This window comes from Notechis scutatus, chromosome 15 (assembly GCF_049901735.1).
Source record: "Notechis scutatus isolate UNSWTSFEM ecotype Mainland chromosome 15, rNotScu1.2, whole genome shotgun sequence".
Taxonomy (NCBI): Eukaryota; Metazoa; Chordata; class Lepidosauria; order Squamata; family Elapidae; genus Notechis; species Notechis scutatus.
The window spans coordinates 197,552-213,955 of record NC_142023.1 but is presented as its reverse complement, the minus strand read 5'-3'; the positions used below and the strand labels follow the sequence as shown (position 1 = coordinate 213,955).

Here is a 16,404-nt window from a genome sequence, read left to right as displayed (position 1 = left end):
GCACCTTTCCCACCAGGTGCTGGGACAGTAGGTTGGAACCAGGGCATAAAGAAGAATGGAGGGAGATGTGAGTGCCAGTTTCGTCTTACTATTTTGCTGTTGTTGTGAACTAGTCAGTGGTATTTTACAAAATGGGCAGCTATATAAATATTTCAAATAAATAAAACAAGAGAACAAACACACAGCATCTTGCACAGATTTTCTTTTTTCCCAGAGCAGGAAAGAGCCCCATTCATTTTAAACCTTCAACCTTGTTTTGTGCTGCGAAGACCAAAGAGCGCCACTTGCTTACCTGGATACAAAGGTTTCCAGTGGAAGGTGCGCCCGTTGTAGACCCGGGAGTTGAAGGAGGAGCACTGCTCCTCCCGGAAGCTCCTTCCACTTGGAGGACACTGCTGGAAGGAAGAGAAGGTGAGGCCCAGGCAGCCCCTGCCCTGATGGCTCCTCAAGCTGCCCCCTGCCTTCAAAACCAAGCTTGGACATCATAATTAAAGGGGAGGTGCAAGGTGTTTCTCAACTTGTGTGCTCTGCAGCTTCAAAGAATCCATACCTTCCAGGAGAAAGCCAAACGAAGTCTCGAAATAGAGAAGTGTTAGCACAGGTAATCTTTGACATATGACAAATGACCCATTCATTTAATGATCAAAGTTACAACAGAGCAGAAAGTAGGGACTGTCAAATCCACCACCTTCGACTTAGCGCCTTGCTGGCATTCTGCCATCAATTGGGGAAGTGAGAGGGGACAACAAATGGGCAATAAAGCTGTACACCTTTATGGAGGAAAATTGGGAAGGAGAAATTGACATGTGGGAAAGAATAGAGCCGTTTGGAATCTGGTTCGTGCTAGTGCTGGCACCTTCAAGGCCGTCTACCCTGAGAGTGGAATTTCACCAGCACAAACACCTCAGAGTTTCCCAAAACATCTCAGTGGTGCTGGATTGGCTACACATGGGCAGTCCACAAAGGGGGCTGCAGAAATGGGTTCAGTTCTGTATTAGCATGTGGAAAGTTTAGATTCTGCTTGACTTTACTGCAATCAGCATGTCTTAGTAGAAGTGCCTTTTCACTTCAACCGAATGGAGTCGGGAGTTTCACTTCCTTGAGGGATCAGACTGAGGGAGCATTCTGGGATCCCATGATCGCCATCTGTGACCTTCCCAGGGGTCTCCTAACAAGCAACGTCAATGAGGGAAGCCAGATTCGCTTAATAACCATGTGACTCACTTAACAACTGTGACAACTTGCTTAACAACAGCAGCAAAAAAGGTCATTAGACATGACCCACTTAAGAACTGCATCGCTTAATGACAGACATTCTGGCCCCAATGGTGGTTCTAAGTTGAAGATTGACTTTACTCTCACTGATGGAACTTTTGCCAGCCAAGTTTCTTCCTTGTCCAGGCAGATCCCACTTGAGCCCCCCTGCCCGCCCCCCTATTTAACTCTCTTACCTGCACTTCACACAGCTGATATCTTTTGGACATCCCATTGCAGGTTTTATTAAGAAATCCTGTCGCCAACTTCCTTCTAAATATAAAAGGACAGATGGCATGATTTTTCAATTTTCATTAAATCATTTTAAATAAAAAGAGGACAGTGATAACAATTCTCACGCTGCCTGTACCAAATGCATGGGGGCTTATCTCCCATTTTTATCACTTCTAGCAGTTACACACAACTATTTCAGGACTAAAAATACATTCCTGTTAGAGCGTTTTTCAATCTAATTGCCAGTTAGAGAAGATGCCTCGTTTTTATCCTGCAAGCACAGCCCCAGTAAGTGGAGGTTTTCACTGAGAAAGTCGGGATTTAAGGGACTCAGGGGTCCTGCAGGGCTGCTCTCATTCTTAAATAGCAAGATGCAGCACTGTTATTGTTATGTTCTGGGCGAAGAATGGAGGTGAGGCCAGAGCGATTTCTAACAGCTCTTTATTCAAGACTGCCTGTGAGGCAACTTAGTCTCCCTGGCTGACAGAGCTCCTTTTATAGGAAACTGATCAGCCAATCAACCAATCAAGACAGAGTATTTTCCCGCACCAACAGAGGACCAGAATGAGAACTTCATCTGACAACTATTCACTATATCAGTGATGGCTAACCTTTTCGTCGTCACGTGCCAAATAATGCAATGCACACGCGACCCCCTGCTCACTGCACATGCATGCACGATTCCCTTTGCATGCACCCTGCCGTCCTGCGCACGCATGTGCATCTGCTATACCTTCCCCCCTGCATGCGTGGCAGATACCCGACAATCAGATGGCTGGTGGGAGGCACACGCGAATGTGCTGTGGATCTCTTCCGGGCGACAGCTTGTATGCCGGCAAAACTGGCTCTGCATGCCACTTCCGGCACACATGCCATAGGTTCACCATCACGGCACTATATACAATACATAACAGTTATCCAAATTGCTGTATTCAGGAAGAAACACCACAAATATATTAATAACTACAATAAAGGCCAAATTAACATTTTGTTTTCAGAATTTTCTTCCTCTTCCACTGACTAGGATGGGAGGGTTGAGTGGTGATGATGTTTTGGCCTGGTGCCATGTGTGTGTGTGTGTGTGTGTGTGTGTGTGGATATATTTTTAACTATGTTTTATGTTATGAGAGGCTAGAGTCACTGTATGAGATAAGTGGCCATATAAGTCCTGAAAATAAAATTAAAAAACCCCTAAAAGAATGAAAATAAAATACTTCAACCAGAATCTGAAATGTGAGTGGCTGGTTTCTGAGAGGCCCAATCAGGCTTTGATGAAACACCAGGTTTGCAACCCTCGTTCATGAGAAGATCCATGATCAGATCATGGGTGCAAGCAGTCTTGTTGCATTCCTATCTGGCGTTGTGGGAGCAGAAGCCAAGGGCTGGAAAGCATGACAATTTTCAAGCAGTAGACCTGGTGCACATTTCCTGGTGAAGTGATTTCCCTTAACCAGAGGTATCCGAACTTGGCAACTTTAAGACTTGTGGACTTCAACTCCCAGAATTCTCCAGCCAGCTGGAGAATTCTGGGAGTTGAAGTCCACAAGTTTTAAAGTTGCCAAGTTTGGGGACCCCTGCCCTAAACCTAAACCAAGCAGCTCACTATCATTAACCATTCAGCTTTTAAAAATATCATTTGTTTGCTTGCTCTCATTAGTGTGGCCTGAGTTTTTGATTTGGCCCCCTCGTTTTCCTATTTCTCTTTACTTGCCCTTTCTGGCTATGGGGCAGGCTGTGGGTGACCAGAATCTATTTGTGCAGCCAGCAGTTTTAGAGTGCATGGCCACCCCAGATGGTAGGTGGGGTGGATCCAAGGCAACTGGTTCTAATATTTGAGGGGCTGCCACAGAGAGGAGGAGGGCGTCAACCTGTTTTCCAAAGTACCCAAAGGCCAGACAAGGATGGAAACTGATCAAGGAGAGATTCAATGTGGAAACAAGGAGAAATTTCTTATCAGTGAGAACAATCAACTGATGGAACAGAAGTTGCCTTTGGAAGTTGTGGGAGCTTCATCACTGGAAGCTTTCAAGAGATTGGACTGCCATTTGTCAGAAGTGGCATAGGACAGTGGTGGCGAAACTTTTTGGCACTGAGTGCTGAAATGGGAGCGCACGTGCGCCAGAAACTGGAAGAGCAGTTCCCTGGCATGCATGGGCGGGAGCAACAGAAACCGCAAGAGCAGCTCCCCAGAGCACATCTGCATGCTGGGAAGCTGAGCTTCCGGTTTCCGGCACACACATGCACACCGGCCACCTGGTCTTCTGGTTTCTGGTGTGCATGTACACACGAAGACCAGCTGGTTAAGCTGCTCTTCTGGTTTCCGATGCTCCTGTGTGCATGAAGACCAGCTGGCCGCCATGCATACGCGTGTTAGAACCCGGAAGAGCAATGGGCGACAGCTGGCATGCCCACTGAGATGGCTCTGTGTTCCACTTTGCGTGGCATAGGTTTGCCAATACTGACATAGGAGCTCCTGTTTTGGGGGGGTTGATTAGATGACCTACAAGGTCCCTTCCAACTCTGTTAATCTGTTAAAAAAGACCCCACACAGCATCATTCCAGTTGCTTCTGAATGCAAAGATGTTCTGAACCCCAAAACACACTTTCTGGAAGAGACTGCAACATAGCTAGAGTGAGCCACGATGGAGGGACGAAGCCACCAATGTTACCTCTGTTGCAGGCAATGCCTTTCTTGGAAGCGGATTCCTCCACCACACGTCCGAGTGCAGGCTGACCACTTGGTCCACTCGCCCCACCAGTAGGCCATGACATCAGCTCCTTCTTCAAGGCTGTTGGAAGCTGGTGCGTTATCCTGTTTGCCATCAGGAAGCAAAGAAAAAAAAGGTAGGGTTGATGATGCATACTTGAAATATAGAACAAAAATATAACAAAAAAGGAGGAATCTTCAGGGATTCAGGCCAGACTTGGTGAATCCTGTGCGTGGTTGAATCCTACATCACAGCTAACTTGTACTACCTGTGATTCCATAAGAAAAGCCAGAGACTTCAGAAAAGAGCTGAATGGTATCAAGAATGACACAAAAGCCAGAGGGCTTCCATACATGCACAAGCCCAGACACTATTTTTTGCATGTTGTGTTTCCCAGGCCATCACACAATCTATTTGTTTGAGGACAGCCTATTACAGGAAGACAGACAAGTCACTTGGATTGGATATTTTATGTTGCCCCAAGCCATGGTAGATGAGAACTGTGAGGGTGTAACCTCTCTACTGTGGTAGCATTCTGGTTCAGATTGACCTGGACAAGTTTAGGCTGAAACCATGAGGAGGCTCCATCTTTCCTTAAATCTGGTTCCCCTGTTTCTTCTAGAGCAACCATCTCCTAGAGAGCTGAAGTGCCCCTCTGGATGATGGTGGCTTCCATAGAGTCCATAGAACGAAATGAAATTCAGTGTAGAGAAAACTAAAGTCTTACACTTAGGCAAGAAAAACAAAAGGACACATAGACTGGGAGAAACCAGGCTTAATAGCAGTAACTGTGAGAGGGATCCTGGAGTCTGGTCAACCAGTTAAATATGAGCCAGCAGTGTCCGGCAGCAGCCAAAAAAAGCCAACACAATCCTAAGACTCATTAACAGAGGGATACAATCAAGATCAAAGGAGGTACTAATACCACTCTGTAAAGCCACACCTAGAATCCTACGTCCAGTTTTGGTCACCACACTATAAAAAAGATGTTGAGACTCTAGAAAGAGGGCAGAGAAGAGCAACCAGGACAATGAGGGGACTGGGGGCTAAAACATACAATGAACGGTTGATCAGTTGAAAATAAAATATATTTATAGATATGAGTTGTTGGAAAAATTATAACCAAATATTAGATATAATTTATAATTTGTATGCAGTGCCCCTCCTGGGTAAGTTTGCTGACCTTCTAGAAACCTGGTTTTATTTCAGTGAGACTTTGGCCCCAATTGGTTGGGGTCTTGTTTTTTTTCTTATTGCCTGCAATATCCCCTCTCTTTCATTCCATCATCACCAAACTGATTGGAAGATCAGTTAATTGGGTTTAAAAACAAGAGAGGTGTCAGATACCCTCATGGCTTGTTTTTCTACCTTCAAAGGCATTCTTGATGAAAATGTGGCATAACTGTGAGAATGTATGAGAATATAGAGCCAGTTTGGTCTAGTGGTGAGGGCACCAGGCAGAAACTAGGAAAGTGAGTTCTAGCCCCACCTTGGGCATGTAACTTTGGACCAGTCACTCTGTCTCAGCCCAACCCACAGGGTGGTTGTTGTGGGAAAACAGGAGGAAGGTTTTGTTTTATAAAAATAGTAAAGGCAAGATAAAAGAAATCTTTTAAAAAATGGAACAGCATCCATAACATTCAGTTTTTATACCCATTACTAGGCTTTATGTGCAGAACCCCGGGAATTTAGAATCTTCTCTTCAAGAGTTCTTCAATAACTACATACCAAGCGGCTGTTCCCAGAATCGCCTGATAGAGGAATGAGTGTTACTCAAGCTTCCATCTGTGTGGGCAACGTCTCCTTAAGCAGCTCTGTGTGAATTTCCAGGCTTTGGAGGTGAATTTCTCAACTCTGCAGAGTGCTTTGGCTCCCTGAAATCCACTCTCCCAGGTCTCTACTTGCAAGGTTGCTTAAATTATGAAAGCAGACAAATGACTCATCTGAGGCAACAGCCTCTACTAGCGGGAAAAGAGCCCTGGGACAGCCAAGAGGGGAGGCAGAAGCCTCTGCAGGCTCCAGATTGTTGATGGCTGAGTTAAATAGTTCTTGGAAAGGGCTGGATCGCAACCTGGCCCGAGATGACCCCAAGGAACTGACGCGCTTGCAAATCACAATCTTGACATGTATTATAAATATTACGTCAACACCCAAAATAAGTTGTTTTTTTCTTCCCCAGCTCTTGTAACTCTGAAGTATTTGTTTGTTCCCAAATATCTTCTAAAAGAACTTCATCCAGATAAAGGCATTCAGAAATGTTTATTATATTTGCAGGAAAGCCAAAGACAGGCTTAAAGCATCAGTTCTTAGCATTAAGAAATGTTGATTTGGATTTTGTGCAATGGAAATCCGTTCCTTGGGCCTTCTGTCTTGCAGAATGAACGTTACAGGTCTTCCTTTGCATTCTGCTAGGTGTAGAAGACTCAGAGGCAGAACAAGGCCTCCTTCAGCATTTCTTTACCCTTGTGCTTTCTCCTCATCCTGCAATAAAAACCTGGTGTTCAACTTTGGTGCTTTGTGGGTTTTCTTCTTTGCCCTTTACCATTTCTTTCATCTTTTACATCTGCTTTCCCTGAGTTATTTCTTGTTTTTTTACATGATGAACGAGACTTTTAAAATTGTTTTTGGCATGGTTGCAATTTCTGAGCTTTAGCTTTCCAGATTTCATCCTTACAGATTTGCACTATTTGCTGGTATTCTGTTTTAGTTATACAGTATGTGTCCCTCTTTCCACTTGACTTTTTTTGTCTCTCAGTTGATCAGAGTATTCTTTATATAATCCTGCTAGTTTAATCTTGGGGCACTTGTTTTTCTTCTCAGTAATATTGTGTTAGACTGTGCTTTTATAATTTCATTTTTCAGAGTTTCCCAAGTGTTTTGAGTTATTTGCCTCTTTAAAGACTTCCATCTATGGAATCCTTCTTAAAATCTTTGTAAGTTTGTCAGCTGCCTTAAAGTCTAAGACATACATTTGATTTTGATTGATTATATGTGCTGTATTATGTTGAATTATAGTATCATATGGTCATGTTCCCCAATGTTTCTGCATCCTCAACCCCTTCTATCATATCATCTCTATTACTAGGAATTAAGTCTAGTATAACTGATTGTCAGGTCCAGCATCTTAGGCTTGGTGCAGCACTGGCATCCTGCCATCAAAGGGCTGGGGAAGGGAGGCAGCAATAAACCTGTATGCATTCTTGTGTGGGGATTAGGAAGGGGGATGATAACTGAAGACAAGGAGATCACCATGGGATCAGTTTGTGCTGTCTTCAAGGCTGTTTGCCTGGAGTGTGGAAAGTTACCAGCCAAAGCACCTCAGAGTTCCCAAAACATCCAGGTGGCACCACATTGGCTGAATTTGGACTGGCTAAGAGTGGAACCCTCTGCCTAGCTTAGGAACCCTGAATTCAAACACCCAGGTAGAGGGCTGTTCAGCCTCCACTTGAACACAACACAGGAAAGACACACACATTCAACTGCTCTTCCTGCTAAGATTTTTTTCTATCAAGTGGGAACTGTCTTCATGCTACTGGCATGATTCACCTCCAAGAGCTTCCCATAAGGGACCTTCAGGGATCTGTAGGGCCGCAATGGCGCAGTGGTTAGAGTGCAGTACTGCAGGCAGGCTATTCCTGCTACCTGCCGGCTGCCTGCAATTTGGCAGTTCAAATCTTACCAGGCTCAAGGTTGACTCATCCTTCCATCCTTCCGGGGTGGGTCAAATGAGGAGCCAGATTGTTGGTGATAATAGGCTGACTCTGTAGACCACTTAGAGAGAGAGCTGTAAAAGCCCTGTGAAGCAGTGTATAAGTCTGAGTGCTAGTGCTATTGCTATCTGAAGAGAGTGCATCTCTTTGCTCTCCCTAAGGTTTGTCTGTCCTCAGTCTTTTCCCCTGGACTTTCCTTTGTGCCAAAGCTGAGTGAATGAAGGTATAAAAAAGGTTGCTCTTCCCACTGCAATGGCCAGGAATTGTGTTCCTTTCCCTTCCCAGATGTGGGTGAAAGTGTGAAGCAGCCCTACCCACAGCAGTGGGGATATTCTCTGACCAGTCGCAGATCCCATTATTGGAAAGCTCAAAATGGGAGAGCAATTTACAGACAAGGGCCGAGGGCGAAATACTTTTCTACTATTCAGACAACTGACAATGCAATAAAGTTCAACCATTGAAAGTTAACAAATAAACCTTTCTCGAGAAATATAGGACAAAAAAGGAGGAGGAAGGAGTTGTGCATGAAAGATAAATGAAAGAGAACTTGTGCATGAAATCGCCCAGAAGAAAATATTCACCTGTGAAAATGCCAGAGCAGCATTCACCACGAACAACGCAAGCACAAGAGTCCTCTGGAGGTGGGAACAGCCACGAGGAACTCGGTGGTCCCAGCTGCGTTTGACTTTCCTCATCCTAACAAAGCAAGTAGCAAAACCTGATCATTATAGAAGGATTGCAAAGATCGCTTCAATCTGGAGGCCTTGAAGACCTGAAGAGGGATCCTTCTCAATATGTTTATTGGAAGTATTGAGCTGAGAAGCAAAGTGAAGGCATCACTGATCACTTCCAGCCCAACACGAGCCACTGGCAGGGGTGGTTAATTTAGCCAAATATTCAAAATACCCCCTCAGTAAAGAGCCTCTGGGTATTTTGGAATAAATATCTGACATTCAAGCAAATAATCTTGCACACAGTTAAAGTAATGAATAAAGGGGAAATTATTTCACACACACGCACACACGCACACACACACACAAATGTCCAATTTCAGTTGACTGAGCAGCATTTGGAGTGGTCGGCAGTTCAGGACAATTCTTCTTCCTTCTACTAGACTAAAGTAAGGTTTCACTCGAGTGCTAACTTACTTTTTATTGGTTATTCTAACTCGTTTTTCATGTCTGATTATTATTTTATGTTAGTGCTATTAGTCACCCCAAAGATGATTTGTAACAGGAAATGGAGCAGAAATGTTAATACATAAAAATGTGGTGAGCTGTATCTTACCACAGCTCTGGCCCTGGGAAATGCCCTCCCCTCCCTTCCAGAAAGTGGTAAAGAGATGTGGGGAGAGGGCGAATCTGGGGTTTGGAGAAGAGCTGAGTGGCAATGGGAAGGTTGCTGTAAAGTCGCTTTTTTCTGTTTCTGTTTCGCTTTTTGTATGATACTGTTTTATCCTGTGGTTGTAAGCTGTCTCGAGTTCTGGTTCTAGGATGGGTGGGTCATGTAAATATTGCAAATCAATATTTTAAAAAGGTATGACGTGTAATGTAATGAGCGTCGTGAAGGAGTCCAAAGAGGCCTTCCGCAAAGGGCCCTTCCTTAAAGGTCTCAAAGGTGCTTTTTTTTTTTTTCAAGAGGCAACTGGACTTTCTAGTTTTGTGGAGAAGGGAAGGATTTATACTCCTTGCAGACAGCTGGTCATTTGCATCCTTTTAGCGGGTTGTTAAGGTCACCTGGAAGTTTATCTGTGTCATCAAGGTCAAATTGATGCATCAGGGACAATTTGCACTGAGTGGTGCAAATTGGTGTAGATATCTTCTTGGAACCGCTTTGTTGTTGTTGTTGTTGGTTGCAAAGTCTGGTCCGACCCATCGCGATTCCATGGACAACATTCCTCCAGGCCTCCCTGTCCTCTACCATCTTCTGAAGTCCATTTAAGCTCACACCTACTGCTTCAGTGACTCCATCCAGCCCCCTCATTCTCTGTCTTCCCCTTCTTCTATTGCCCTCAATCTTTCCCAGCAGGCTCTTCTCCAGGTAGTCCTTCCTTCTCATTAGGTACTTGAGTTTCCTCTTCAGGATCTGGCCTTCTAAAGAGCAGTCAGGGTTGAGCTCTAGGTCTGACCGGTTGGATCGCTTTGCAGTCCAAGGGACTCACAGGAGTCTTCTCCAGCCCTAGAGTTCAAAGACCTCCATTCTTTGGCGCTCAACCATCCTTATGGTCCAACTTTCGCAGCCATACATTGCGACTGGGAAAACCAAAGCCTTGGCTCTATGCACTTTTGTTGGCAGGGGATGTCTCTGCTTTTTAGTATGCTGTCTAGATTTGCCATAGCTTTCCTCCCCAGGAACAAGCGTCTTTTGATTTCTTGGCTGTAGTCCCCATCTGCAGTGATCTTGGAGGCCAGGAAGATAATTGGGTGACTACCTCAATTTCTTTCCCATCTATTTGCCAGGAATTGAGAGGGGCGGATGCCATGATCTTAGTTTTCTTAATGTTGAGTTTCAAGCCAACTTTTGCACTCTCCTTCTTCACCTGTATCAAGAGGCTCTTTAGTTCCTCTTCACTTTCTGCCATTAGAGTGGTATCATTTGCATACCTGAGGTTATTGATATTTCCCCCGGCAATCTTCGTTCCAACTTGTGATTCATCTAGCCCTGCCTTTCTCATGATGTGCTCTGCATATAAATTAAATAGGCAGGGCAACAGTATACAGGCTTGCCGGACTCCTTTCCCAATTTTGAACCAATCAGTAGTTCCGTGTCCAGTTCTCACTGTTGCTTCTTGACCCACATATAGGTTTCTCAAGAGACAAATCAGATGGTCTGGTACTCCCATCTCTTTAAGAACTTGCCACAATTTGTTGTGATCCACACAATTAAAGGCTTTAGCATAGTCAATGAAGCAGAAGCAGATGTATTTTTGGAGCTCCCTAGCTTTCTCCATGATCCAGCGTATGTTGGCAATTTGATCTCTAGTTCCTCTGCCTCTTCAAAATCCTGCCTGTACTTCTGGTAGTTCTCGATCCACATACTGTTGGAGTCTAGCTTGTAGGATTTTAAGCATAACTTTACTAGCCTGTGAAATGAGTACAATGGTGCAACAGTTTGAACATTCTTTGGCATTGCCATTCTTTGGAATGGGAATGTAAACTGGCCTTTTCCAATCCTGTGGCCACTGTTGAGTTTTCCAAATTTGCTGGCAAATTGAGTGTAGCACTTTTATTGCATCATCTTTTAAAAGTTTGAATAGCTCAGCTGGAATACTGTCACTTCCACTAGCTTTGTTGTTGCTCAGACTTCCTAAGGCCCATTTCACTTCACATTCTAGGATGTCTGGCTCAAGGTCAGTGACCACCCCATCATAGTTATCAGGGACGTTAAGTTCATTCTTGTATCATTCTTCTGTGTAATTTTGCCACCTCTTCTTAATCTTTTCTGCCTCTGTTAGGTCCCTGCCAATTTGGGCCTTTATCAAGCCCATCTTTGCATGAAACGTTCCCTTCATATCTCCAATTTTCTTGAAGAGATCTTTGGTCCTTCCTATTCTGTTGTTTTCTTCTATTTCTTTGCACTGTTCGTTTAAGAAGGCATTCTTATCTCTTCTAGCTATTCTCTGGAATTCTGCATTCACTTGGGTGTATTTTTCTCTTTCTCCCTTGCCTTTTGCTTCCCTTCTTTCCTTAGCTATTTTCCTCAGACAGCCATTTTGCTTGCTTGCATTTCTTTTTTTTGTGGGGGATGGTTTTAGTTGCTACCTCTTGTACAATCTTGTGAACCTCCATCCATAGTTCTTCAGGCACTCTCTGTCTATCAGATCTAATTCCTTAAATCTATTTGTCACCTCTACTGTATATTCATCAGGGATATGATTTAGTTCATACCTGAGTGGCCTAGTGCTTTTCCATACTTTCTTTAATTTAAGCCTAAATGTTGCAACAAGAAGCTCATGATCTGAGTCACAGTCGGCTCCTGGTCTTGTTTTTACTATCTGTATAGAGCTTCTCCATCTTTGGCTGCAGAGCACATAATCAATCTGGTTTCTGTGTTGACTATCTGGTGATGTCCATGTGTAGAGCCATCTCTTGGGTTTTTGGAAAAGAGGGTTTGCTATGACCATCATATTCTCTTGACAAAATTCTATCACCCTGCTTCATTTTGTACTCCAAGGCCAAACTTGCCTCTTATTCCAGTTATCTTTTGGCTTCCTACTTTAGTATATTGGATACCTTCTGACCTGAGGGGCTCATCTTCCAGAGTCATATCTTTTTGCTTTTTGGTGTTGTCCATGGGGTTTTCATGGCAAAGATACTGGAGTGGGTTGCCATTTCCTTCTTTAGTGGATCACATTTTGTCAGAACTCTCTGCTATGACCGGTCCATCTTGGATGGCCCTGCACAGCATAGCTCATAGCTTCATTGAGCTATGCAAGTCCCTTCGCCACAACAAGGCAGTAACCCATAGCTGAAGGCAGTAAACCATGGAACCGCTAAAAGGATGCAAATGACCAGATTTCTGCAAAGGAGTATAAATCTTTCCATTCTCCACCATCCAGTCAGAGCTGAAGAAGCTCCTTGAATGAGAAGCAAAATGTCTTTAAGGAAAAACCAGAAAGTCCAGTTGCCTCTTGGGGAAAAAAAGTGCCTTTAGGACGACCATGACCTGGAGGACTGAGAAACTCCATAGACATTCCTTAAAGGGTTCCCCAAAGGCTTCGGCCAGTGGCTTTCACAGGTGCACAAACAGCTGTGCTCACCTGGGTTGAGACTAGTAGGGATAGTCCAGATGCTTCCAGAGCATTTCTTTTCAATGCTCCATGCAGCCCTAGCAGTCAACGTAAATAGAGAAAAATAATATTCTCAACCAAGATTAAAACGTAATTTTTTACTGATGATGATGGACCTCTGATTCTGCCCACTCGTCACGCCCTTCCACTCCACTCTGAGGCATCTAATGATATGCTCTTCTGGACCATGAAAACGGTACTGGCTGACCAGTGGACATAGCATTGGCTTGGCAAACACTTTGCTCTCCATTTGTTAAAATACTTTAACAAGCCTAGCTCCCAAATCCTTTCCAGAGATACTTAACTACAACTGAATCAGCAGTGCTGAACATTATCGGCTTACTTTTGTATAAGTATATACTCTTTAAAAGGAGAACAACCCAACAGGCTCCCATACGTTGACCTCCTCTGTTCCACAGCCCAAAATTGAGGATTTACTCATAGCCACTTAAAGAAGATCAGGTTCCTCCTCCTCTTGATCCCTCCCCCCACCCCATCGCTTCTTGCTGCCAAGAGACTGAACTTCCTAAAACTCTGCTCATCTCTGGCTGTCGCCACCAGCAGCAAAGACGCTGCACATTCCAAACTGCACAGATTTGGTCTGTGGTCTGGACTGGCTGCCAGCAAAGAGCCTGGGGCGATGTGACCCAGACGCGCCTCCTCCATGGGCAGCCCTAGGGAGATTTGCCTGCGTCTCTCCTGGAGGAGCTCTTGAGGCACGGAAAAGCAACACCCCGCCATCGACCCTTCTTCTCCCAGGGGGCCTACCTGGTGGGTGATACCAGGGGAGCTTTGCCCATTTAAAGGAGCAGTGTCCGAGCACTGTGGAAGCTCCTCTACTGAACGACATTCTGAAAATGGGCCAGTTCCTATTCTGGCCCCTCCCACCCACCCAGGCACTGTAGATCTGGGGCAGCACCTTCTCCCCCATACAGAAGTCTACCTAGCAAGGTCGGCCAGTGGGTGGGGAGGCAAAGGGTATGGGGTGGGATGGGCTTCAGGGGCATCCTCAGAAAAGTCATTCCCCCTCCCATAAATACCTCCCAAAGGTGGTTTTTTTTTTCAGGAGGGAACTGGACTGCCTTGTTATTTCTTTTGAAGACATTTTGCTTCTCATCCCAGAAGCTGCTTCAGCTCTGACTGGATGGTGGGGAATGGAAGGGTTTATATTCCTTGCAGACAGCTGGCCATTTGCATCCTTTTAGAGGGTCATTGAGGCAGCTTGGAGGTTTATCTATGTCCTCTCAGGGTTACCTGCAATGCAAATAGTTCCTGTAGTCTGCAATTTTCTTTTCTTTTCTCTAGAAATCCATTCCTATTCCTACAGGGGTGTTCATCCCAAATTGTATAGCTAGAAGTCTGTAGGAATGGATTTCCAGAGAGGAAAAAAATGCAGACTACGGGAACCAGGAGCACCACTCAGGTGACCATGATGAAACAGATAAACCTCCAGGTGGCCTCAACTACCTTCTAAAAGGATGCAAATGACCAGCTGTCTGCAAGGAGTATAAATCCTTCCCCACCATCCAGTCAGAGCTGAAGAAGCTTCTTGGATGAGAAGCAAAACATCCTCAAAGGGAAAAACCAAGAAAGTTTGAAAGTGCCTGCTGAAAAAACACCTTTGGGACAAGCCACATATGCAACTCTCGGCTTTCGTTCCATTTTGTGTAGACCTAACACAGGTGCTGTTTTTTTAAGGGGAGAATATTGAACTCTTACTTAGAAAATGGCTATTTAAGTTGGGACCAGAGTGCTCCTACTTGGTGAACAAGGGACGCCCAAGCGGCGTGCAACCCACTTGTGCGTTTGTCACCGCATGAGCAGCAACTCGACCTTCCAGCGCAGCGGTGAGCTTGCGTGGAGCCTGGGAGTCCTGAGTTCGAGTCCTGCTCCGCCGCATAGCGGATCTCTTCGCCAACCTGCCCCACAGGGGCGCCGTTGCCGTGACCGCCGCCTTGGTCGTGAGGCGCAAAGGGGGGCGGTGTACCCCTCAACCGCCGGGCGCTTTGGTGCCCCCGAGCCGGAGCCCCCCCCCCGTTTCCTCAGCCTGAGCAGCGGACCTCCGGGGAATGTCTGGGGGAGGGATGCCAGCAGGCCCCCTCAGGCTTCCAGGGCGAGGGAAGCGCTGACCCGCCACTCAGCCAGAGCCTCCAGCCCGCCGGTTACGTAACCACCCACCTCCCGCCTCAGAGCGCCCTGCGCGGGCCAGACGGCGCCCTGCGCGGGCCAGACGGCGCCCCGCCAGCCAGCGGGAAGGGGTCCTTTCGACGCCTCCTCGGAGCCCTTCCCCCCTCCGACCGCCGCCCCCGTCCCCCTTGCAAGTTGGCGGCGGGCGAGAGAGCGAGCGTACCTCCCGTCAGCCGCCTCAGCGAGATTCAGCGCCGGGCTGGTCCGCGGCTGCCCGTCTGTCTGCGGAGGCCGGGAGCGGCGGCGAGAGGAGGAGGAGGAGGAAGCGCAGACGCCTCGCCCCCTCGCCCCGGCCTGTCTCCCCCACACACACACACACCTCGCCTCCGACTTCAAAGGCGTCCCGCCAGGAGGAGCGACTTTGTTGCTACCGCCGCCGCCGCTGCCAGGCTCCAAGCCGGCGGGAAGACGGGAGAGGCAGGCGGCCGCCCGTTTCCTCCCGCGTTGCCCCGCCAGCTGCGTCCCCGGCCAAGGCCGAGGGAGAAAGCGTCCGAGCGGGGCCCGGCGGCGAGAGGGAAAACCGCTGCCGCCCACCCGGCATCTGCAACGGCTTCGGAGCGTAGCGCTTCCCCCGCTCCCCGCCTGGGCGTCCGGGCAGGAACCGGGCTCCGGAGCTGCCCAGCCCCATCCGGGCATGGAGGGCCGCCGCCCGCTCCGCTCCGCCAGTTCGGAGGCTCCGGCTGCCCCGAGCGCCCGGCCCGAGGGCAAGAGGGCATGGGAAGGGGGAGGCGCTCGGGACTTCTCCCTCTTCCTCCGGTATTACCGTGTGCGGAGCCAGCGCCCGCCGAGGTAGAAGGGGGAGAGATGAGGATGAGGGCTCGTTTGGATGCCCCTTTCTGTCCAGGGGCCTTTCCGGATGGGACTTTCAGCGACCATTTCCCAAGCCGCAGGTCCCATTCGGAGAGGCTCCAGAAACAGGGCAGAGAATAGCAACCAAGATGATTGAGGGGACTGGAGACTAAAACATACCGGTTGCAGGAATTGGGTCTGGCTAGTCTAGTGAAGAGAAGGACCAGGGGAGACATGATAGCAGTCTTCCAATACTTGAGGAGGAGGGGATCAAGCTGTTTTCCAAGGAACCCGAAGGCCAGACAAGGAACAGTGGATGGAAACTGATCAAGGAGAGATTCAACCTGGAAATAAGGAGGAATTTTCTGACAGTGAGAACAATCAACCAATGGAACAGAAGTTGCCTTCAGAGGTTGTGGAAGCTTCATCCCTGGAGGCTTTCAATAAGAGACTGGACTGCCATCTATCAGAAATGGGGTAGGGTCTCCTGCTTGGGGGGGGGCTGGACTGGATGACCCACAAGGTCCCTTCCAACTCTATGAATCTGTTAAAAAGGCTGTGGCAAGCCAGCCCTGTCTGGGCCCAAGCAGATGATATGCAACTTCTCCATGCCGCTTTGTGTGCAGTGGAATCATGCAGCCTAGGACTGAGTTGGCTTTTTTGACAGCTGGATCATATTTCAATTATTGTCCTCTAGGACTTGTAGTTACTACTCTTGATCAGGTACCACCTG

General features: G+C 46.9%; 1 protein-coding gene across 5 annotated transcripts in view; it reads right to left on the bottom strand.

The window, feature by feature from the left end:
• ADAMTSL2 (ADAMTS like 2) overlaps nucleotides 1-15,172 on the bottom strand; it is a 67,917-nt gene extending 52,745 nt beyond the window's left edge. The window contains exons 1-5 of one of the 5 annotated variants that reach the window (XM_087944190.1): nucleotides 15,046-15,172; nucleotides 8,488-8,602; nucleotides 4,158-4,300; nucleotides 1,452-1,527; nucleotides 293-395 (exon numbers count right to left, since the gene is read on the bottom strand). In XM_087944190.1, the coding sequence (XP_087800316.1) occupies nucleotides 293-395; nucleotides 1,452-1,527; nucleotides 4,158-4,300; nucleotides 8,488-8,601 (436 nt within the window). In that variant the 5' untranslated portion in view covers nucleotide 8,602; nucleotides 15,046-15,172. Of the gene's footprint in view, nucleotides 1-292; nucleotides 396-1,451; nucleotides 1,528-4,157; nucleotides 4,301-8,487; nucleotides 8,603-15,045 lie in introns of those variants that run through there. The other 4 variants (XM_026688660.2, XM_087944191.1, XM_087944192.1 and 1 more) reach the window with 4 other exon arrangements.
• Nucleotides 15,173-16,404: the final 1,232 nt, after the last annotated feature.